The sequence below is a fragment of the Sander lucioperca genome, chromosome 6 (assembly GCF_008315115.2).
Source record: "Sander lucioperca isolate FBNREF2018 chromosome 6, SLUC_FBN_1.2, whole genome shotgun sequence".
Taxonomy (NCBI): Eukaryota; Metazoa; Chordata; class Actinopteri; order Perciformes; family Percidae; genus Sander; species Sander lucioperca.
The window spans coordinates 38,335,719-38,361,021 of record NC_050178.1 but is presented as its reverse complement, the minus strand read 5'-3'; the positions used below and the strand labels follow the sequence as shown (position 1 = coordinate 38,361,021).

The window sequence follows — 25,303 nt, the reverse complement described above, 5'->3', positions numbered from 1 at the left end:
TAATAATCAAATAAGTAAATTAAAGCTTTCGTTAAATTCTCTGGAACACAGAATCCAAAAAGCTGCCATTAAATATAACAATATAAGGTTATACTTTACTATAAGGTATCTACATAAGAGTGACATGACACTGTCATGAACGTGTCATAAATATAAACAAGTCATAAACTTTTATGCGATTAAGTGTCATTCAGTTTTTGTGATGACAAGTTAGGATTAGGGTTAGGATTCCCTTGTGTTGACTTCAGGTCACATTGACCCGTTTTAAATTTTTGTTTTATATCAGAAAATATGGGACGCTGAAAATGTGTAGAAGAAAAATGTAAAAATTTAAAACGTTGGAAAAAGCAAAAACAAACTGTGAAAAAAAGGCGTCAAAAACGTCAAAAAAAGACAACACAAGGGTTAGGGTTCATGTGTCATGACAGTGTCATGTCACTCTTATGTAGATAACTTCAAGCTAAGTGTTACCCAATATAATATCTCACCTTCTTTTTGTCACTCACTCCAACAAACACATTCACTCACATGTGCAAATACACAGAGCATCAAATCAATTAACCGTGCATGCAAATCCATTCTCGCCCATTGAACAGATGTCACTGGTAAATGTCAACACAAAAGTATTACATCACTGTGGAACGCACATTGTAGTTTATAAACCAATTGCCAGTTTTATTTTGTACAACATGAATGCAACACATCTCATGACGAGGTTATGCACATCATCACAAAAACAATTAAAACGTTCATAGACCGATTAGATCACTGTGCAATGAACAGCTAGGAATCACAAAACAAAAAGTGTTGGTTTGTGATCATGCGAGAGAAAGAAGTAAAACTTACTGCAAACATTCACTCTCATACGTACAGTATATATTGTGGCTGTGTGCATTTCAGCATTCCCTGTGACTTGTGAATTTTGTACAAACATTCATGGTCCCCACAGGATAAAGCCTACTGACTTTGGTGATCCTCTGACTTTTCTTCTAGTGAAACTAACAGGTTTTTTTTAGGATTGGAACAAAAGGTTGGTAGAGACAGCCTTGCTGCCTAGACAATGAATCCTACTGTCTGGAGATTTCTGACTTCTCCTAGATAGCACCACCATGCAATTGACATTTGTGGATATCTCAAAAACTATTGGATTCATTGCCGTGAAATTTAGTGCAGACATTAATGTTCCCCTTAGCACAAATTGTAACCACGTTGGTGAGTCCCTGACTCTTCATCTAAATTCATCTTCAAAATGTAAAAAAATGTTTTAAGAAAAAAAAATACTTGCAAAACTAATTACGTACCCATTGGCATCAGCAGTACTTTGTGATAATTAGCAAATGTTAACATTCTAACACGCCACTGAAGCTGGGGAAGTTGGTAAACCTGCTAAACATCAGCATGTTAGCATCGTCATTGTGAGAATGTTAGCATGCTGATGTTAGCATTTAGCTTGCTGTGCCCAAGTACAGCTCTTGTTGCTTGTTAAATTACTTAAATGGTTAAACAAATATGAATGTTTAACGACCGAATAAATGTGTGGAAGTGCGTGTCCAACTGTTTTATGTGCATTTTCAATTTGTGCATAAAAAACCTGAGTGGAAAAAATTTAAATGAAAACATTTATGTGGAAAGATAGTGTAACGATAAAAGCAAAATACGGCAAAGTGAATTGGAAACAGACTCTGAATAAATAATGACGTACATTAAGCATGTGACTTATGTCACGCAGACTTCCACTGAAGAGACTAAAAACTGTGGCAGACGAAACCGAGCGATAAGGAAACAGTAGCCTTTGTCAAATGACATGATACAAACAGGAATGCCATATTTCCATCACATTTTCTACATCGTTTTTTCAGGTTCAACTGGCGCTCCTTTAATTGCGTCATCTTGTTGAACCCTTTTCTTCTGCAGTGATTAAATAGCACATAAATGGAGTGTTAAATGTAATTCCCATTTAATTAGGTGTTTCTGCATTCTCCAGACATGGATCTCTCTGAGCTCCGTTCTTCTCTTTAGCCTGAGGCTCAGTCTGTTCCATCGCTGCTTTCATCTCTGCGTCTGAGGTGCTCTGGTCATGGTTCTCTATGTTTTTTTGGTTCTGCTCTCTGTCCTCTGCTGGCTTCTCCCTCTCCAGCATGTAATAGTTGTAGATGTTCATGAGGAAGAGAAAGAGCCCGCCAATCACGATCACCGAGCCGCTCATTAAGAAAAGGTATTTGTATTCACCAAAGATGTCCACCAGTAACCCTGTGTGGAGAAGGGCAGAAGGGTGCAAAGAAATTATATTTCAAACCAAGCGAGTGTCAGTTGTACCTATTTTTTGCCACACTATGTCTAAACAAAAACACACTTGGGATATGTTGTGCACCATGACAAGCAAAACGCAATAGGTCACTGAATACTATCTTCATTCAACCACTTTACAACTTTGAAGGTGAAGAGCAAGACCAAACTCAGATTTGGCTTCTGTGTGTGCGAGGGAGTGAGAGTGAGCACCGACAATTTGAGAAGAGCCATGTCGGAAATGACAGAGGGCCATTAAACCCTTCCTGGCTCTCCGCGCGTCTTTGGGAAGGCAATTTGGATGGCTGCTACCAAAACGAATCAGAAGAGAGGCCCATTCTCAGACCCATAAATATCGAGCTCAAGTCTGCAGAAAAGTGACAAATGTAGTTTAGATCAGATTTCAGCCTCCAGGTTTTCAGTGCATTTCTGACAACCTGGTTCAGGTTTATTTGCCTCCAACCTTGTATGACTCCATTACTTAACAGCTTTGAAGGAACCTTTATTGTAAAGCATGTTACAGTATCTTATAAAAATCTATTAAATTAAAAGGTCTACCTTGGAAGGTCTCCTTAAGTGGGCCAATTACCATCTTTACGACCAACAATGATGATAACAACTGTGTGTGTGCATGTACCATACTGGGAGAGGTCACTTTGTATTTGGATCTCAAAGCAGTGTGTATCACCTGATTGATAGCACTCATCTGGTGTGTGTACGACAATGACCATCACACTCATTAAGACAGCCCTTGATTGGCTGAGCGGTAATTAAGTCCATCTGGCATAGTCACCTCTTTCTTTTTTAATGTATTCACAGCTTAATTATGGCCCAGGTACAGGACTTCAATGAGAGTTTGAACTGAGCGTCATTAAACACCCAAAGCAAAAGGCTAATTACACCCACTTACCTCACTTCCTCCTAATTGGATTGACCCGGAGGTTTGGGGGTGCAGTAACAAGCAGACTGGTTAGGGGAGACATAACGATTGTGCCCTCTGGAGGAGAATATTAGACGTGCAGGGAGGCACTTATTTACCCTATTAAATGAGCGCCTCAGAACAGACAAACTGGGGGGGCCTATATAATTTCCCCTCATTAAAACTCAGGTTGGAGGCAAAGGAAAAGTTTGTCAGTGTCCCAATATGTACAGTTGAAAACGTCATGGGCAGCTACAGTACTGCAATGATTCAGGGTATTTATGTAGGGTACTAAACAGGCCTCTCTACGTGAACTTGAAAGTGGACATACTGTAGATTGGTGCACAAGCTGAGCACTAGCCTAAATAAGAGCTGTATCAAAAAAGAGCATTTTGATAGTTTGTTTATTATGTGTCTGAGTTTTTAAAGCACATAGAATTATTGTTAGAGATGAACAATATATGGGCGATTATTTCAGTAACAGTAATATATCAGCATCGGTCTGATGGGCAAAACTGATCCGATGTGAACAACCGATGATTCGTTGTCTAGCTGTCTGTGTGTAGGTGTGTGTGTGTGCGTTTGCGTTTTTGTTGTTTGGCCATGCAGAGTTTGACGCAGTGATGCAACGCAGCACAGGATTTACATGCTGAAGACAAAGTATTGTCCACGGTCTGGACGTTTTTCACGGTGAAAAAAGATGGGAGTGAAAGGATGCAATACTTGCAAGGTCGAAGTAACGCGAGGAAGATGCCATGTCAAATCCTTCAACACCACTAATTTGATCACTCATATGAAGAACTGCCATCCAGAAGTCCACAAACAATATCAGGAGCAAGCTACTGGCAAGCAGCCTAAACAAGAAAGAGAGAGGGGAGGAGTGTGTGTCGGTGAGTATGAATTTAGCAGTAATGCTATAGCTGTGAACAAAGCAGTGCGTGTACAGTTTATCTGTCGGTGAATAAATTCTACAACTCCTCAAGAACCAAGTTCGGAGTTCTGCGTCGGGCTTGAACGGGTTTCTCATTTCACCGCCAGAACGCTAGGGAGTGTGTGGTTTCCGGAGGGTCAATAGCGAAACTCTTTGTTTACTTGTGCGTTGGTGTGTGCCTCAAGCCGGCATGTGTGTGTGGGGGGGGAGTGGGTGATAGAGCGAGGGAGAAAGTGAGAGAGTGATGGCAATTGTCTTCGGAGCAAGTTGTTACATGTCATTTAGCTGACGCTTTTTAATGACTCTTTTATCCAAACGCGACTTACAATTACTACATAGGCCACACGACTCTGGAGCAACTAGGGGTTAAGTGTCTTGCTCAGGGGCACATTGGTTGATGTACCGCAGTGGGAATTGAACCCAGATCTCCCACACCAAAGGCATGTGTCATATCCACTGCGCCATCACCACCCCAAGTTGACTCTAGAGGCATAGTGAGAGAAACAATGTGTCTCCCCTGTGCTTTCTGACCACTGTGGGAAATCTGTAGCAGGAAAAGTTAACCCTCTCCTTGATTTCATGTTGGAAATGGAAATTTCATGTTGGAAATGCAACGCTACCGCGGCCGAGCAAAGTGCGTGGCGTAGTTACATTTTTGGATCCTAAACAGGATACATTGATTTATGATCCTAACTTTTTCGCAGATGTGAGTGAGTTAAACTGGACTTTCATTAAGTTATAAATAGGGTTGGGTACCGAAACGCGGTGCCAATAGGGCACCGGTTCCGACGTAAATTGTAGTAACGAGACCGAATAAGAGCAAAACTTACGGTGCCTCATTTTGGTGCCTGACATTTTTTTTTCAGAAGCATCGCTGCACGGGACGCTACGTTACCGTCAGCTAGTAGCTGGATTAAACACAACGGTTAAAATGCTGACAGTTTATGTTAAGCGGTGTAAAGTGTGACTGTTTTTTACTGTAGAGGATTCCAACACCAAGACGTAACAGTCTGCAGCTGCCGTTGTCGGAAAAACAACACAGACGGTGCGTTTACTTGAAACTCGCCAGCCTTGTGGTGCATTCAAAGTTATTGTAAAATACCCTTTTCCCCATCTGGTACTTGTTGTCATTTACCAGCAATTTACTGGTGAAATAAGTCATTGTAAGTTATTGTTATTACATTATTTATCAATCATTTAATTTTGACCATATGGCCTTAGCAATAAACAAGCCGTTCTTTAATGTCGCCAACTGTTGTTTTGTGCTCCTTTTTTCGGTTCAGGCACCGTTTTAGCATCAGTATCGGAAAAAACCCAAATGATACCCTAGTTATAAACTTGTTAATAAGTTGTAAAGGTAGCCTAAAACTAACACTGTTACTTGTGTTTTTCATGGTAACTTCAGGGGAAACAGTACATCTATGATTTATGGGCTTTTCAAAATGTTTTGCAAATAAAGAGACATTTCTTTTTCAAATTCACAGTGTTCACACGTTTTTCAGTATGTACAAAATATGAACATCAGAGAAACTTGTTTCATACTGATCATACTGACATTGGTAAATATCGGTTATCGGCAATAACGCCAATGTTAAAATCGTTTATTGGTATCTGCCAAATTCATTTCGGTGCACCCCTAATTATGGTTGAGAAAGTTACTCTGTGCTATTGAAACCGCATAACACACTCATCCCACATACTGCTTGTATAAGTTTTAGGGAGACACGGTGCATGTGATTAATTTAATGGCTAACAAAATGGGCTTAAACTCACCTTGGCTAAGTAGTTTTTTTTCTGTTTATTTTATCTAGCTCAGACGGGTGAACAATAAACCGTAATTAAATTTGTATTGCAATTAGTAATTTTTAGGTTTTTAGGTGTGGTGATTTCCAAATAGAATATCTCAACATACAGTGTGCTTAACAGTATGTTCTACAGAAGTTCTCTGAGACAAATTCGTAAGTTTGGGCCAGTGGTGGAAGAAGTATTTAGACAACTCTACACTGTAAAAATACTTTGTGACAAGTAAAAGGTCCTGTATTTAAAATCGTAATCAAGTAAAAGTACAAAAAGTATTAGCATCAAAATGTATTTAAAGTACCAACAGTAAAAGTACTCATTATGCAGAATGACCCATTTCAAAATTATTTATTATTATATTACTGAATTCTAACTAGTGAAGCATAATGTGTTCATCATAGACCTTTTTCACGGCAGACATGTTGACATGTCATGTGATGGCCCAGTGGATATGACCCATGCCTTTGGTGTGGGAGACCTGGGTTCGATTCCCACTGCGATACATCAACCAATGTGTCCCTGAGCAAGACACTTAACCCCAGTTGCTCCAGAGGTGTACGACCTCTGACATACATAGCAATTTTAAGTCGCTTTGGATAAAAGCATCAGCTAAATGACATGTAATGTAATGTGTATGCTGACTCACTGAAATAGCTTACTGGGACACTTGATGGAATTGAGCCATCGTTAAAGTTCTCAATTTCAGCTGTGCTTTACCTACTATGACAAGTCAAAATGTCTGCTGTGAAAAAGGTCCATTGTATGTTGTAACTGGTAAAGGTGGGGCATTTTAATTAATTTACATATGACAAGGTAGCTTAATTTGATGTATATTTTAATAGTACCTCAAAATGTCAAAACTTGTACTTAAGTACAGTATTTAAGTAAAGGTTACTGGTTTGGGCTATATAAATAACTTGAGGGCTGCAACTAACAATTATTTTCATTAAAGACTAATGGGGTTTAATAATGTCTATAAATTATCTATTGCTTGACTAATTAACTAATCGTTTCAGCCCTAAACTTGACCCGTCTGGACCAACGAGAAACACACTCTCAACTTATTGTTCCAAACCTTCCTTTAAAAAAATCCAGATGCTATTGTTCGATGATTACATTCAACTTCGACGTGAAAAAAAAAAAAAAATTTAGGCTTTAAAATGATCACTGCAAAGACATACATATTGGCTCCTAACTATAAAAATGCAATGACACTGCGGGTGTTGTATTTCTACTTTTTGTGCAGTTTATTACACAACATGTGTCCAGCACTGTGAAAATGTTTACTTGAAAATTATTTCAAACAATAATAATTTTATTTATAAACAAAGTAGTTACCTCAGCAGAAAGCATTAAAAAATATACATGCAAGAACTGATTTTCTACCTACTAAATTGTCACTTTTTTCCGTCCTTTTTAAAAAGGCACTTACTGTCATTTGGTTCCATGCTTCTGTTTTTACTGAATCAAGAGAAGAGTGTTTTACAGTCAGGGGGGTTTCAAAAATGCACTAATCTTGAAAATGGCAAGAAAGCAAGAGGGTAAACAATATCCTTCTGATTACAAGGTAATTTAGACCATGAAGGTAGCTGTTCGCACTTCAATCTAAAGCCCGAGACAGAAGAATGCTCGAGCGGTATCATCAGATGAAAAAGGGCTTTTTCTTGTCTTTGTAGGGCTGGTAAGAAAAAGGGGTTCAGTAATTCAGCTTGGAGGTTGAAGCTGAGCAATACAAATAACTAAAGTCAGTCTGACCAATTATATAAACCCCCACTAGCAACATGTATTAAATGGTAGTCACTTAATTTATGAATTAATATTGTCTTAATTATTTATATGATCAATTAAAGACAAAAGTTTTAACCAAAAACATCTGTGTCAGGTAAGGTCATCAAAGTAAGGTGACCTCTGGTGCACACACCTTTTAATATCAATGTCAAAAACATCAAATATTATTCTAAGTTTCTTTTAAAAAGGTCCCATATTGTAAAAAGTAAGATTATCATGTCTTTTATGATTTTGAAGCAGGTCGAAGTGCTATAGAAATACTGTGAAAGTATGAAAACGCTCATGGAGAAAGCAGTCTTTATTCAGAAACTGTGCCATAAGAGTATGTAAACATGTTCTACAAGAAAAACTAAAATACAAACCTGAAAATGAAAATGAGCATAATAGGCCCCCTTAAAAAAGGAGCACAGGGCTATAGCTCTGCCTCTTTGTTTGTGTTTCCTACATATTTTCAATATTCAACATCAGTAAATGTAAAGGGCGCACACAAACCTGAGCTTCTTAGCTTTGAGTTCCAAATGTTCCATAATTTGTATAGAGGCCAAATCCAGTAGACTTCATACAAGCCTGAGCAATGAGTACAGCTACTTTCCAGCAGTAAATAACCATGACCAATTGCTACTTTAATGTGCATCCCAAAACCGTCCTACTCGCCAGTGATAATCCTACTCTGTTTTACAGTAATTACACCCTAGCAAGTAATTGAGCTCTACTGCTACACAATGCACAGCCCATGACTAAGACACAGATAAACACACAAGGGAGAAATAATTTCTTTGTAATTCAGTGTGCCGCATTATTTACAAAGGAGCTTGCGCCAAACTGGCTATTTTTTTCTGCTGTTACAATGGAATTTTTTTTTCTTGCGCATGTGTGTTTGTATATAGGTGTACATTATTTACTGCCTCTTGGCCCATCAGTTGCAGAATGGATCAGCGTACGGTAATCTAAAGTAAGGTGAAAGTAAATACGTGCCTGGCTTATCATACTCAACAATCCAGACAAACAAGGAAAAGTGTTTTTTTAGAGAGGTCTTGTTTTTTTTCCAGTAAGTCAGGCTGCTTCTATCATATCTGTAAATGGATAGTGTATGGTAAGTGTGCACAGTTACCTCCAGCAGGTGGTCCCAGTAGTATGGGGAAGCACTCGATGATGGTGACCAGTCCAACAGCACTGGGGAAGCGTTGATTTCCCATCAGGTCCATCAGACATTCGAATATCAGGGCGAAAACCATGCCGAAACTCATGCCAAAAAATACTGCGTAGGTCACCAAGAAAGCATAGCTCTTGCTCAGTGGGCACAGTAGGTGGCACGTGCCGTTGAAAATCATGGCAAAGCTGAAGAAGTACTGTATTCTGGGCCTGACCCACTTGTTGTTGGCTATCAGGCCAGTGCTAGGCCTAACAAACATGTCCACAAAGCCTGTAATAGAGAGCAGATAGGCTGCAGAGTACTCATCAATGCCTTGGCTGATAGCATAGGCTGACAGGAACACAAAGGGCGCATAGGCACCAAAGATGAACACCACATTCCCAATGAGGTAAATGATGAAACCTCTATCCTTGAAGAAGGTCCAATCCAAGAACTTCTTAGCATTGTTCATACAGCTTCCTTTTAGCCTTGTGTTGCACTTATTTGGCTGTTCCTCCACGTTCTTCAGCGGTGCACAAGTGGATGGCTTACGAGGCAGAATGACAGGCCTCATCAGGGCCCCAGCAACACAACAATTGAGCATCAGACCCCCGAGGATAAGGAGACTTCCTCTCCAGCCAAACTTTTGTAGTAAATATTCGTTGGCAGGGGCCAGGACACACACAAACACTGGACTCCCGGCCATGGCCAGTCCGTTAGCTAAAGGACGCCTGGCCAGGAAATACTTGCTGATGATGGTGAGAGACGCATTGAGGTTTAAGGAGAGTCCACAACCTGTGTGTAGACAGATAAAAAAAAAAAAATTAAAAAAACAGTTACATTTTAAAAATCCTCAGTAAGAAAACCTTCCTGGACATAAACTCCAAAGGGTACTCGCTAAATTAAATCAAGACTGATTTGGTGCTCATTAAGGTTCCATCTCATTTCACTTTTGCTGGCTAAAATCTCATTACAGAATGCTGGAATTATTTCAGAAATAATTTCTCCATTTAAACAGAAATAAATTAGAGAGCCTCGGTAATACATTCACTCGCTTGCCTTTTTACACAAGAATTCCATTTAATAGCACCTTATTTTCCCATGAAGATGAAGAGCTACAGGTAGATGGTTAGGAAGCTATGTTCCTTTCCAATGTCAATTTAATCGTCTTCTCTGGTTCCATAATGAAGCTCAATGAAAAAGGTTTTTTTGTGAATAATAAGTGGGACTAAACAGGGGATTTATAGATTTATAGAAATAGAGTGTATTTCAGCACTAGTTTTCTTCAATAAAAAGCCATCTTGATTTTAAAGTATCCATAAATATACATTTAAAACAGGAATGAAGAATTTGTTTGCATTTAAAATAATTCACAAAACATGTCATTGAATTGCTATTGTAAGGGTTACATAACCAGTCCCTCCAGGAATTTGCGATGTCGCGATCACAACAATTCACGTGAATTCAACCAATCACCGTGAATTCGGTGCGGCTCGCAATTTTGACCAATCACCGCAACTTCACCGCAAATTTGACCAATAACCGGAGTTTCTTGCGACTTCAACCAATCACAGCAGTCCCACGTGCCAGACTTTGCGTCAGTATGTGACGCTGAGAGCCACTGACCAAGCGGGAGTGAGAACAGGTTGACGTAACACACGTATGTCGCCAAATGAATTCCCTTGCAACCGTGCAAAACATTTCAGACCGTCCTGTCAACCTGTATACATTTTAATGTCAATGTACGCTGTAACAATTTCTCACTCTAAAGTTACTGAAAGCTGTTGCTGTTTCAATCCTGTCCACTCTCTGCAGCAGGCGGGGCACCAAAACAACACACACCCACAGAGATGAGATGTACAGGATGACCTAAATTGAGGACAGCTATGCTCGTTATTGTAAGTGCAATGATAAGTTAAGTCCAATAAGTACTTTATCAAACTGTATGACTGTGTCCCAGGCCAGGATAGGAAAATAACTAACAATGTAAAGATTAACAAGCCACTGACATATATGTTCAAATTTGATTCATTCAATAAATTATTATTTTTTGTCTTAAATCCACGAGCCATTTTCATATTATACCAACATTTGCAGCATCGTCAGCCTTTTCAGTAAGGGTACTAGGAAAACTCAGCCCAGAATAGTGTTGTTCTCCCCGAAAAAAAAGTTTATTTTTATTTTTAAAGACTTATACCAACAACAACAAAATAGCAACTTCTTTTTGCAATTTTTACTGTCTCTGGCAACTTCATTGCAACAAAAATACAAAAGACGTCACAACATTTATTCAGCACATTCAGCAACAATCTAAAAAAAAAAAAGTGAAATCCTGGAGGGACTGCATGACAAGTAACTCCAAGCACTGGAGAAGGTACTGTGTATGACATCTTATCAGATGTGTGAGGGTCAAAATAAGTTCAACATCTGTGAACATCTTTGGTCATTCAAACACCAAGCATCAAAAGTGGCATATTTTTGTGTATTTGGCAGATGATTTCTTATTTATAAAGACATGGAGGGATGTCAAAAACAAATTAAATACATACAATATACAATACAAAATTAGCTTTAGGTAAATTTAAAGTATCTTAACTTCTGACTGATTCTGACATTTGGTTTAATTTACTTGTTAAAGAAATACTCCACTGTTTTTCAAACTTATCTCCATGTGTTTACTGTCAGGGGTGATTGTCAATACATGGTATAAAGTCCATCAGCATACCAGAACCCCCAGAGCACCCCTCAAGTGTCAACGGTCTTTTTTTTTCAATTTTGTGCCTGTTTTCTCAAAATCCTTATCACTGCTAACTCCCAAGCGGTGACCTCTGGTGCTGAAAATTAAGCAAACGCAGAAGTGCCACACTTACAACCTTGTATAATGACAAGCTGACCTGGATTGTTCCTGCCTACTTAAAAGACAGTCCCTCCTAAAACTATGCAGAGGGACAAGAAAGAAAGACAATCAATTAAATCTAAAATCTGGGCTAGGAGCTGTATGAACAAGAAAATTACTTACTAAAAGCAACTCACTGAGTCAGGGGTGTTTTTCATCTTTTTGCCTATGTGTGTGTATTTGTGTATGCATGTGTGTAGGCATATGTCTGCTAGGTGAGCCAGGGCACAGGGGAGCAGAGCGGGGCACACACATGCCCCCGGGCACCACACATGGCCCAGCCACTTGCTAGGCCTATTAATCCTTCACAGCAGTCCTTGGCAGGGTAATGAGCCTCGCAGGGTGGCAGGGAGACCCCTTGTGACAAGCATGATCGGAGCCTACGGGAGAGTACAGAGGGCCACGGAAGACCATGCTCTCTGGGATCAGCGACGGTTCTGTCTTAATTACCGCCCTAGTCCTGGTCCCCTTGGTGCTCTAACTGCACCCCAGGAGCTGGGGCAGATGCCCTGGGCCCCAACAATCAGCAAGGTAGCCCAGTCAAGGGAAGCAGATCTGGCAACCCAGACATTCTGAAAGGATATGAAAAGATACAGACTTTCCCTACCAGAGATGGTCTTAGAACTGATGGGAATGGTAAGCAATATGTCTGGGATCCATATCATAGAATTAGTTGGCTTATTCAATAGCAAACAAATGGGTACCTTTTACACGTTTGTCCATTCTTTCTTTTGCATTTTATTTTTGAATTGTTGTTCTTGTATTTTATCCTATTCATTATTTCTTGCATAATCTGTAAGTGTGTTGTTTGTCTTATATTTTGCTGATGTAGCACTGAAATTTCCCAATTTGGGATCAATAAAGTCTATCTAATCTAATCTACCTTATCTTAGTTATGAGCTGAGATCAACTTAATGTCTATGGATTGCCAAGGCTGTTATGCACGTTGTAAAATCTATCAACCTGGCTAAAGCTTTTTAGGGCAGCAGTGTCACAATATATTTTAAAAAACATATCCAAGTACTCTACCTCCAATGACGCCAATGCAAAAGTAGAGGTGAAGGAGGGAGCTCCCAAAAGAAGCGACTACCATAGAGACCCCACACATCAGTCCACCCAATATGACTATTGGCCGGCTTCCAAAGCGATTGACCAACACAGTGCTCACTGGTCCTGCAAAGAGAAGGAGGAAGACAAAAAGAAAGACAGAGAGAGAAAGAGTGGTTCAGAATTATCGAATGTTACAGCTCAATATAAACAGTTAGTAGTTAGTAATTAGCTTACCTACTGCTAGTGATCAGGGAGTTCACACAGCAGTTCTCACTCTAGGTCTAAATCAAGGGCAAAAGGGAACTTCAAACTTTTGCGTCCATTGCGACGCAACTTGGCAACTCATTATACTCTCCCCATATAATGTAAAATGCTACACCCCGTGATCAATCAGCAATTAAACAGCTTTTTATATGCTGTCACCCTTCCCTTCATTCATAACCTTGCCTGAAAGAGTGACATTGCACCTCCAGTCCTATTGCAGTGCATCAAAATGAAAACTTATTTCTTCCTCTTGGGATAAAGACCAATTGTTTAAATTTTTTTTACTCAATTATATATATATATATATATATATATATATATATATATATATAATATATATATATATATATATATATATATATATATATATATATATATATATATATATATATATATATATAACAATGGGAAGAGCATCAATCAAACTAGCTTTTTAATGCAGTGGTGGGAAGTACTTCAGTGTGGATGGTGATAATTGAAAATAGCCCAGTGAGCCTAAGAGGATTACATGTTTGGCAAACACCTAGGGCCCTATTTTAATGATCTAAGCGCACGGCGTGAAGCGCCTGGCGCAGGTGCATTTAAGGCGTGCATGAATCCACTTTTGCTAGTTTAACGGTGGAAAAAAGGGTCCGTGCGCCAGGTGCATGGTTCAAAAGGGTTGTACTTAGTGTCTTAATTCATCATAGGTGTGTTTTGGGCATAATATGCAATAAACCAGAGTGTCATCTCCCATTCCCTTTAACAGCCAAGCGGGTTTGTACCTTGGCGCATTGCTGTCATTAATGGCAGATTTGATAAGCAGGAAGGAGAGATTTTCAGGAGAAGAAAATGATGTGCTCATGCGTGAAATGGAAGCGTGCAGGCAGATCATTTCATAATACCATTTCACATTGTAATATTTTTATTTTTAATCTTTTGCATGTTTGTATGCTGCTACGCGTCCCTGTGTGTGTAATAAGCATAGTGTGCGCGCGTTGTGCACGAGCCTAAGCACATTGTAACAATGAAATGCTGAGTTAAGTTTAGACCAGAGGCCTGTACTACGAATCAAGATCAATATGTCCTGGATTTCTTTCAGTGATCCGGCTTCACCTAACCTAACAACCGCGGTCCCGCATAACCTGTATCACGACGCTGGTTATCAACTAGTTCAGTCAACCCAGGTTTTTCTAATCTAGAGACGCGCGTTCACATAAAAGAGGCGGTGTTTGCGCACCACGACCAATCGCAAACATCTACCAGAGCTGCATCTTTTAAACAAGAAGAACAAACTATAATTCTACATAAATATGAAGTACACAGACACGGTTTTACAGGCAAAACGCAGGAAGGAAAGCTGGCAAAAAAGCAGATGCTGTTATGCGTAAACCACAACGTTTAGCTTATCAATATCCAGTGGTGTAGTCTACGTGATAGTAAGCTCCAGGATTTTCATATACTCACTTAAAAATGCCCAATGACACGTAACAACATACTTTCCATTATATGTTTGATATATTTTGAATGGTCATCTGTGCTTTATTCTTCACATAGGCTCAATGGAGGTATTTCACCATAAATTGGTGCATAAAAGTGTATCGGAATGCAGGAAATGAAGTCGTTGATGCTTAAAACTTCCCTGGGGGAGGACACCCAGACCCCCCACTATGATATGCCCCCCTCCTCCCCCAAAGGCAGATTCTGGCCAATATACAGTACACCCACTACAATACATTAGACTAAACTGGTCACTTCCCCATCAGTCAGGCACAAGATCTGACCATAATTACACTTTTGCTTTCCATAAACTGTCGTTGCTTTAGGCTTTTATTTCAGTTGCAACCCCAGCAGTGGTACGCGATCGTGAGAGAAAATTTAAAAAAAACATAAAAACGTAATTTAAACTGATGTGCGCATTGGCAACACACGGCTCAAGAAGCCAACAAATAACCTATACGTAAATCCCTTCGCTGAAAATCTATATATTAAAAAAAAAAACACCCATCAGGGAAAGTTAACGTGGTTGACGGTCTCTAAATGTTTTAACTTTTATGAGCGCACCCATCTCTCTCCGCCCACCGAGCTCCAGCTGATCTAAGAACGGTGACGCCGTTATCAGTCGAGTATTAATTGGTCAGCAGGCGGTGCTTTTACACCGGTTGATCTCTAATCTCCAACATAACCTGCTCCCGACCAGGTTAGGTGTTCAGCATAAGTTACCACGGCGATTTAACCCGATCACAAGTGATCCACCTTCGTAGTACAGAAAACCCTGGGTTGAGCCTGAAGTTAACTCGTTAATGCCAAATCTCGCTTCGTAGTACAGGCCTCAGGTTTTTGTTGGTCAATGGTGCGATCACTTTCCGCTGCCTTAAGACAGCAATACGCCAAGAATGCACCTGAACACACCTCCCTGTAAGACCAGCACGCCCATGGGCGTACAGATGGGCGCCGGTGCATTTACTATTTAAACGACGTGGGCGCTGGATTCAATTCAATTCAATTTTATTCATAGTATCAAATCATAACAAGAGTTATCTCGAGACACTTTACAGATAGAGTAGGTCTAGACCACACTCAGTAATTCAAGTAATTCCAGTAATGGGAAATTGACAACTGCGTCAGTCTTAAACTAGCAAAGACACTTGCATCAGGCTTTGCGCTGCACCGGGTGCTAGATAGGGCCCCTACTGTCTTCAAGAGCATGTTTATCAAGGCTGATGATTAATTTCTCAGAGCATGAGAAAAAAAAGTTATACTAGGAAAGTATGTTGTCTTAAGCTGAATCTGTGTAAACAAATGTATGTATGAATTCCTTCAAACGTGCATTTATTTGTATATTGAATCTTGTTACAATCAGTTATGGATTTCTATGACCACATTCTTTATATCATGTGTACATTTCTAAATGTAGATATACATAACTTATAAAAGCATAGATCTCGTTTGAAAATGTCTGATATTATATCCATGCATGGACTTTTAAGGATTTAGCATCAAGCCAGCACACAGCAGTTTGTCAAACAAAAGCAGGAGCCCATAGGCCAAGCTAACAAAAACATTTAAGACCACATTAAAACACAATTGCTTTTTCCCCCTCAGGCTTATGTATATCTTGAAGCTACTGAAGTGTGATACTACACACCGGAGTTTGTTACCATGTCACACTGCCTATACGCTCATTCTGATGTCATCAGGCTCCAGTGTAATTAACCGGTGTTCTTCCACAAACAAACACTTATTTAAACTAATTCCAAGATACAGGGCATAAATGATGATTGTTTTCATTATCAATCAATCAATCAATCAATCAATCAATCAATCAATCAATCAATCTTCTCATTACTTTCTCAAACAATTGTTGGTCTATAAAATGTCAAAAATTGTGAAAAAGCTAAAAGAATTTCAGTTACAATTTCCTAAAGCACAATGTGATGTCTTAGAATTGCTTGTTTTGCATAACATTCCAAAACACAAAGATATTCCGCTTACTATAACATAGTATAGAATAAATCCTCACAATTACAAGGGTGAAACCAGAATGTGTTTGGCACCTTGGCCTCAGAAACAACTTAAAACGATAATTAAAATGGGTACGGATTACAGACTGACTGGGCTAATGTCCATGAACTGATAACACAACTGAGATCTGAAATTTCCCTTTAAAAATGTCCTTGTATGGGGTGCCTGAATAGCTCACCTGCAGACCGTGTGCCCCATGTACAAAGGCTCAGTCCTTGTCGCAGCGGCTGCAGGTTCAACTCCGACCTGCAGCCCTTTACTGCATGTCATTCCCCCTCTCTCTCCCCTTTCACATCTTCAGCTGTCCTATATAATAAGGCCTAAAATGCCCAAAAAGATAATCTTTCAAATACATAAATGAATAACTGTCCTCGTATGTGCTTATGCCATTAACTGTACTAGGGCTGTCCTCGACTAAAGAAATTCTTAGTCGACTAACACTTATGATTTTGTCGATTAATCGATTAGTTGATGTAATCGACAGAGCTGTGCTCTTTGAGAGGTGGTTAAGACTAGAAAAGCACAATATAAATGTAGTTAATGAACCATCTGTAAAACTGACTTTCTCCACAATTAATCCTGCAAAAGCACCACTTTAAATCTTGTGCTTACCAGAAATGTGCTCATAAGTTTCTTGGAAATGAGTAATTAAGCATGAATAACCATAAAAAATGACTCATCAACTAAAGAAATCTTAGTCGACTAAGACCAAAACGACCGATTAGTCGACTAATCGACTAAGAGGTGGCAGCCCTAAACTGTACACTAAAAAAGCATATTGATGCTTAAGCATACACACATTTATACATGTCTGTACATTTAATCTCAACTGAGGCACAGTGAAGAGTTTTTTTCATGTTTTATCTTTATTTCATGCTGAGCTGTAAAGAATTGTACAGCCACTGTACCACAGTGCCACTGTACCACTACAGTACATGCAATAAAAAAATATATACATCCTGCTGTTTATACAGTTAACCAGGTGCCTGCGGGGGTCAAAGATAGATCATCTCTCTCAATGTAGCTGTGTCACAATAGGGCATCTCCCGCACTACCACCATTTCTACTTCCATTATAACTTCATCATTCGGACTCTTTGAGTCAGAGGTTCTCTGAAAAGGCTGTCATGTCTCTCCCATGGGGCCCTGGTGTCAGACCCAAGTGTGCTGAACCTTCCTCTGATATATTCCCCCCATCTCTCTCCTCCACTGGGTGACATTGCTTAAGCCTTGCCAAGGACAATATGATAAAGCCCTGTGCCTGAGCCACAGTGGAGGAGAATATTTCACCAGTTAGGCCTCTCTGAGTTGAGTGCAGGTGAGTCACACACCCTGGTGTCCTGTAACCTTGAAAGCAGCTACTGATAAATTCACATAAAGCCTCCACGAGACTTTTATTTCGTCAAATTTTGTTTAATCTAATGTGTTTTCCAAAGTACTCCACTGTGGAAAAGTCTATTTAGGTTTCTCAGATTGTTTTGCCTGTTGTGAAAGCAATAAAGTGGCATGTGTATCCTGTGTGAAATGGGATAATGTTGCGAACATTTTAACCACTGAACCAACAGTATGTTGGATTTAAAAGGTACTTTGTGGTTGAAACAAAGAAATGGGTTCAGACTAGAACCATGAGAGGCCAGATATAGTGTGGATCTAGTAACTCAGAGCTGATATCTGTCAACCAGTCGTAGATCCAGCCAGGGTAAGCTGTACCTCAGTAGTGATATAGACTCTCAGACAGGTACTAATACCTCTTCCACACCACCTACCAGGGTTGGGCTAGGGTTGTCTGATCAGGGTTCAACCCTCCTTTTGGAAATTCAAACTAAGCCAGTCTAAATGGGTATATCCCTGGTCAACCCGGGAGCAATGCATAACAATTACCTTAACTGCTAGAAATGGGCGGGGCTTTACTTGTCATATTTAGTGAACAGCTAACATCACATACTCTAGTCCAGCTGTGTACCAACAGAACTAATGTTTTGTAGCTACTTGAATCGGTCATTGTACAGAAGGGGGAGATAAATAAAGCTTACTTTGATTGTTTCACAGTGATAATGTTCTAAAGCACAAATAAAATAACCATCAAACACTTCTCAGATGATTTTGTGCAGAGTGATTTCTCAGCTCTACATATTTATTGCAGCAGCTGGACAAGGAAGTAGGTTACTCTAGTATCGATTTTTGACTATTTTAAGACGAGGGGAGAAAATGTCTCTAGTTGTGCTTTGCGACTCATTTTAAAAAAAAGACAGAGGCTCCCCGGCAACCGCATTGAACTGCAGGCTGGAGACGTGTCTCGCACTCACTGTCAGCCGAATGTTCAGAAATGAATTGAACCGCTCCACTCTGCTGCTGTTGAAGCTGTCTGTAATAATCCTGTGCGGCGAACATAGGCGGTGACCTATGATGACTGCCCCACTGTCATTTCCAACCAATCGCATAATTTGTCTCGCCCCGGCTGTTAGCGACCCAGGTCGTGCGCAATTTACATTAAAATCAACCCTAATCTACCCTGATCAAACCCACCTGGCGACCTGGGTCGTGAAGCCGAGTAGATCGAGGAGGGTTACCCCATTCAAACAGACAGACAGTCGACCTGGGTATAACTCTGATTGAGCCATTGGTGTGAAAGGGGTATAATAAAGCTGAGGTTATGTAGTGCCAAACATGAAAAAAGGTGAGGTAAACAGTAAAAAAAAAAAAAGTCAATCCCACGACAAAGTAATCTACCAGATGTTTACTATAAAAAGAAATTTAAAGCTCCATTGTGTAATTTTTTTAGTTCATTCTTAGCAAAAACCCTAGCCTGGATGCCAGCCGAACTTAGCCCCGCCCACAACATTCAAGGTCGGGAAGTTCGGTCTGGACTTGATCCGTTGAGGAGCAATTATGCTCGAACAAGATCTGTTCGGACCAATAAAATTGTCGGACAGATGATTAACAGTAACAGAATCAACCACGTCACCAAACAGCGCTTGGGTTGAATTTGTTTACAACAGGTGGCTGCCGCTGGAGAACTGAGATGTGTAGCTAGATTCCACCATCGCGTCTGTTACAGAAGATATCGACAACGCATTCATTTTAAAATCCTCAACCGGCCATCTCAAACCAGCTGATGGTGTCGCTGCGACTCAGCTGTTCAAGTGGCAGAGGCTGGTTTTAGAACGTATGAGGCTTCACCTGTTTCAACAGCCAATAGAGAAGTCAGCTGGTAAAGTCAGATATAAACTATAGCTATGAATAAAATTATCATTAATCCATTTTATTTCTGCGTTACAAACAGCTTTATGAAATGGCAGAGTTTTAGACGGAGCCTCAACAACCGCCCGAAAGCACGGTAGCGTTATATGGTGGAGAGAGACTGAAGAGAGAGAGCGCCCAGCGGCATTAGAACAAAGCAGTGAATCAGAGAAATAAAACGTGTGTTCGCTGATTCATCTCTAGAAATGCAACTGTAGCAAGCATGTCACTATCACTAACATTATCCACATCCATATTTACACGCAACAAATGATATATGCAGCTTCAAAAAAGTCTAAAAGTCGGAAGTTAGAACGAATGCATTGTGCAAAGAGTGGTTGCTATGAAGACGATACACGGTGTTGAGTTCTGTTGCTCTGATTGGTTGTAGGTCTATCCAATGAATGCAGAGGCATTTTCTTTCCTGGTTCGGTTGGAACACGCCCCATAATCACAGCCCAATGGAGCGGTTTCAGACTCACATTCTGACTAGAATCTGAGTATGACCACGTCAGGCTACAAAAACCCCTTTGTTCATTCACAAATATGTGCTCATTCATGTGTAATTACTTCCACCAACTAATCAAAGTATTCTCGTACGCGTAGAATCTGCCACTCAGAATCATTCCGAATACATACGAGCGAGTCGCTCGAATGACGGCAGCCATGTTGCGCCTCCATCTTTAAAATACATTAGCCAAAGAGGGACGTACCTCTGCCTTTCGCGCTTTTGAACTCAGTGGCACCGTGACGAATGCCAGTGAGGGGGAGAAGATAACGGAGTCGCCAAGGAAGTTAAAAAGAGAATTAAAACGACAATGCGACAGGCAAAGCAACAACACCAAAGTTAATATTGGAGTGGCTTTTCCAAGATGGAAAGAGCTCATAAGGAGCAAGGATTTTAAAAAGGGACGCCGGAGTTGCCTGCTTTCTTCTCAAAAGGTAATACTGCCTATTTGTGTAAATTCAAAGTTTTATAGTTGCTTGACTAACTATAGCATGGTTGTGCATTACGCTAGAACGTCTAGCATACTTTTCCTCACGTCAATGATGAAAAAGGATTGTCTACCTTGTAACATAAACGTAATCATATGTGTCGTGATTTCCCTGGCAGACAACTCCCGTAATGGAACACAGACTAGCTACAGCTAGAACAGCTGCGTGTAAATGATGGAGATACTAAGAGCTAATTTTGGGTGTTAGAAAGTAATATTCAGTTGGTTGTAGCTTTAAAGAAGTTTATTTTTCCCAAACTTTCTCAACTTGTAACTTTTTTTTTTTTTTTTTTTAAACAGTTAAGAGTTTCACCCCTTTATAAATAAACTATTAAACATTCTGAGAAAGGAACATCACTGTTTGGTTTAACTACTCACAGCTCGTAGATCGGCATTGCTTGGCTTAGAAAGGCCAAAAGCCAAAAACGTTGAGAACCACTTTGCCAGAAGTAGTGCCTGGATGCTGACAACTCTTGTCTAGTCTGACAGTGCTATTTCAGGCCTGGGTGTACAGTATAGTGCTATTCCAAGCCAGAGTGTAGTTGCACACATTGAGCAGCCAATTGTGATGTTATTATAAGAAAGGGAAAGCATCTTCTGACATCACACCATGTTCTCATCTCGGCAAATCTCTCTTTTTAGGGTCTTAAGATCATTGTACATCAAATTACTTATATACATTCTTTATGAACCTGTGTGTTGAAGAGAAAAAGCAAAACTACTCATAAATGACTCAAGGTAAACTGTCTAAGTGTGGATAATTGAATTTAAGTCAGGTGAGCAACATGTGCTAACATCATTCCTCATATTAGGCAGCTTAACACTATTTCAGTGGGTGCAGTAACTCATGTGAAGTCAATTTATCAATTATCTGTCTCTTCCAAATGAGACTAACAGTTGTTTTCTTTGTAGAGAAGACAGATGCCAAATAACTAAATGATATTTAACTGGAGTTTATTTCTCTAGTTTAGGCCATGATGCCGATTGATAACTAAAAATACAACAGTGACGACGTATACCCACTCACGCAGGCGTGAATGTCTGCATTCAGTTGGCCATTAGCTTTAGTCTGTGTGGTGTGTTCAAGTGCAATGTTCTAAGGCAGGGGTGTCAAACTCATTTTCACCAAGGGCCACATCAGCATAATGGCTGCCCTCAAAGGGCCAGATGTAACTTATAAATGTAACTAAATGTAATGTAAAATAAATGTAACTACTCCTTAATGTTAAATAACTGAATTTATTACTTATTCAAGTTACAAATATTACATATATATTTGCATAGAAAGAAAATATGTTTGCTTGTTGCTCTGTTATAACATAAATCCTTTAAATTTGTCAGGTTATGAAACCCACATAACTCCATCAATCAAGGATCAAACTATCCAAGTGAATAAAGAAAAATAACCTCAAACATTTAAGTTAAGGGATTTTAAGAAGTTTTTGATCAGCAGACCAATACCAGTGCTGGTTCTTGGAGGTAAACTAAGGGAACACAGTAAATGCATTCTCTAGTCATGTAAAGAGTATTGATTTAGAGGCATTGGCTACAGAACCTGCAATGGGTTGAAGGTACATGACCTCACTCAATTCCAAACAGCTCTGCTGCAACTCTGGATTTGAAGTTATTGTATTTATGGTAACCAGGTGGTTTTCTTGATGAATAACAAGAAATTGCAGTACAGCAATGCCAAAGATATGTTTTAGGTAGAGCTGCAAAGATTAAATGATTAGTTGTCAACTCTTAAATAAAAAAAATAAAACATTCGTTGATTCCAGCTTCTTAAATGTGAATATTTTCTAGTTTCTTCTCTCCTCTGAGACAGTAAACTGAATATATTTGAGATGTGGACAAAACAAGACATTTGAGGACGTCATCTTGGGCTTTTGGGAAACACTGATTCACATTTTTCACCATTTTCTGACATTTTATAGACCAAACAACTAATCGAATAATCGAGAAAATAATCAACAGATTAATCGACTATGAAAATAATCATTAGTTGCAGCCCTAGTTTTAGGTAGCTTAGAAAAAGTGGCACAAATTACATAATTTGTCCATCAAAGACAACTGTTCTCATTTGGAAAATGCCCTGTTCAGGACACATCTTGGTCTTTTTTTATATATATATATATATATATTTCGATTTATCAACTTGCATATGTAGTCTACATACATATTACTTTTGGTGATGTATTCTTTCCTTCCAATGAACTAAAAGTCATAAAATGTTTACCAATTGCATAAGGAACAATTCTCCTGATAGATGTGCTTTCTCAACCTTTAACCTATTTAGAAAAAGACAACAGCATTTTTTTCTATTTAGTAAATCGTTTCAAAATGTCCTCACCACAAAAGGACCTTATTTACTATGAATTGTACTTAACAGCGAATGGTTGTATGTATGGCTGAAAATTGGTTAAACTGAATATCATTGTATTTGTTGGAAATTCTGTTAAAATAAAATAAATAAAAACACTGATCAATCAAGAGCAGTGAAGTGAGATCCAATCACAAGTGGTCACTCAGGACGCATTTCAAGACACATTCTACTGCCAGGTGTGAACACACGTACAGAGACGTACCACTTGTGATTGGATCACTCAGGACGAATTTGAATACCAGGTAAAAAAAGGGGTCAGTGTGAAACCATTGGCAGGAATGTGTACTCCATCACTACAAACTTAACAGGGAGTTACCCACCTTTTTCAAATAGTATTAAGCAAATGATGTGTGAGCGATTTTGCGCTAATTTTGTCACAAGGAAAGCTACTGATAGTTGTGATTAGTGTTCCATATGGGCAGACAATGAAACAAATACTGATTGAATCAACTCACCGCCTGCATACATGGCAGCTAGCATGATAGAGGAAATCCATGCCATTTCACTGTAGCCGGCTCCTAAATCCTCTTGGATTGCTTCGAAGAAAATGGAGAGGACTTTGGGCGTAGAGTATGCAAATCCAATGGAAATGTGGGCTCCAAACACCACCACCCAGCCCCAACCACCATCCAGGGGTTTGTAGTCCAACTCAACTGCTGGAGCAGGGGACATGTTCCTGTCAACAAGTGAAAAACATACATAACATTGTATTATCAAAATATATGGTATTTATGGACATATTTACAACAAAAAAGCTTAATGATGTAGCGTAGGCATTCATATGCCAGCAAATGAGTTGCCAAATTTCAAAATAAAAGAATGAACATATAACTTCCAAAACTTGCAGGTATTACATGGACTAATACAATATGACAAGTAAATCAAAGTGAGGATGTGAAATATTGGTTTACATAAGTCATGTTTGTAAAGACAAGAGTGTAACTGAACTAAAAAATAAATTTCATAATGATGAGAAACACAAAATGCTGATGTTTCATCATTTCATCAAGCGCCTCGCGTTATCTACTTAATGTGAATAAACCTGTAATTTATATGGTCAACAAAATGACTGACTGCGCCTTTAAATAAGTTTAGTAACTTTAGGATGGAGTTCAGCCCAGCGGCAAATTCAGACCTTAGCTGCATGTGACAGTGTGCCTTATTTATTAGGCTTACAACATTGAGAAAAGTGTAACATGTCTTATAAATGCAGTATAAACAACTGAAGTTGCGGTCGTATTTAAGTAATGAACCAGGCAGATAGCATCTGTAGACTTACTTACAACAAATAACTCCAGCGAATAGACGCTTAACGTTACCACTTAATTGTGACTGGATCACACTAACTATAGCTTAAAGTTCTTTCCAAACCAGTGCACAAGTCTACAAGTGTTATTCAAGATGTGATCAGGTCAAAAAACTAACGTTTTCAGTGAAAGAAAGGCTCGTGGTTGCCTTTCCACACGGAGTCGGACGGAAGGAGATGTAACGTTTCTTCACACGTGGACAATGATCGAAATCAGTGACACGGCGTCACTGCTGCGTAAAGCTGTAACTTCTCAAAGCATTAAAAACAGACAAGTTCCTAAACATATTGTACAAAGCCCGGGTACACGTTACCTTTCACTGAGCGCCTTTACAGCCCGTTTGTCTCCACAGTAATTACTGAGCAAATGTTCAGCCTGCTACTTTATTTGACATCAGGTCACGTGCACACTGATGGCTAGGGGGGTTTCCTCGCCTTTTTGACGAGTTTCAGGATCTCCAAGAGCCATGGGGGGGGCAACTTTCTTCTTTTTAAAAAAAAAAAAAAAACAGTTGGCCTATATCTCAGCATTTCATTCATTTTCTGTGAAGAAAAATAATTGCAATTTTTAAAGTTTGGATTAAGATACAAATTTAAAAGAAACCCACAGGATAAGGGAACGTTGAAGAACACAAGCCTTCCGTCAATGCTAAACAGCCCCATTCTGCATTTTTAAAGTACAGTTGAAACAACCGGAGAGCTAATAGAACAATGACTAAACGTCAGGGAGAAGAACTTAAATGAAAAATGACATAGTATAGAGAAATGCACTAACTGTATATTGTCTCTTCTCTACATTCAGCATAGAAT

General features: G+C 39.4%; 1 protein-coding gene and 1 long non-coding RNA gene across 5 annotated transcripts; one reads left to right on the top strand and one right to left on the bottom strand.

The window, feature by feature from the left end:
* Positions 1–647: 647 nt before the first annotated feature.
* On the bottom strand, positions 648–24,918 carry LOC116035114 (monocarboxylate transporter 2-like). 4 transcript variants are annotated; one of them, XM_031278067.2, is made up of 5 exons: positions 24,808–24,918; positions 23,643–23,863; positions 12,782–12,925; positions 8,836–9,651; positions 648–2,250 (listed from the first exon to the last, which is right to left on the bottom strand). In XM_031278067.2, the coding sequence occupies exons 2-5, from the start codon at positions 23,857–23,859 to the stop codon at positions 1,958–1,960; spliced, it is 1,470 nt and encodes a 489-aa protein (XP_031133927.1). In that variant the 5' UTR covers positions 23,860–23,863; positions 24,808–24,918; the 3' UTR covers positions 648–1,957. The 4 variants fall into 4 exon arrangements, with proteins under 4 accessions (XP_031133927.1, XP_031133934.1, XP_035858213.1 ...); XM_031278074.2 differs by lacking the exon at positions 24,808–24,918 and adding an exon at positions 24,471–24,768; XM_036002320.1 differs by lacking the exon at positions 24,808–24,918 and adding an exon at positions 24,507–24,768.
* Positions 9,703–20,280, top strand: LOC118495293. Its single transcript, XR_004897648.1, has 3 exons — positions 9,703–9,712; positions 14,271–14,273; positions 19,877–20,280. It is a non-coding gene; the product is annotated as an uncharacterized LOC118495293 (long non-coding RNA).
* Positions 24,919–25,303: the final 385 nt, after the last annotated feature.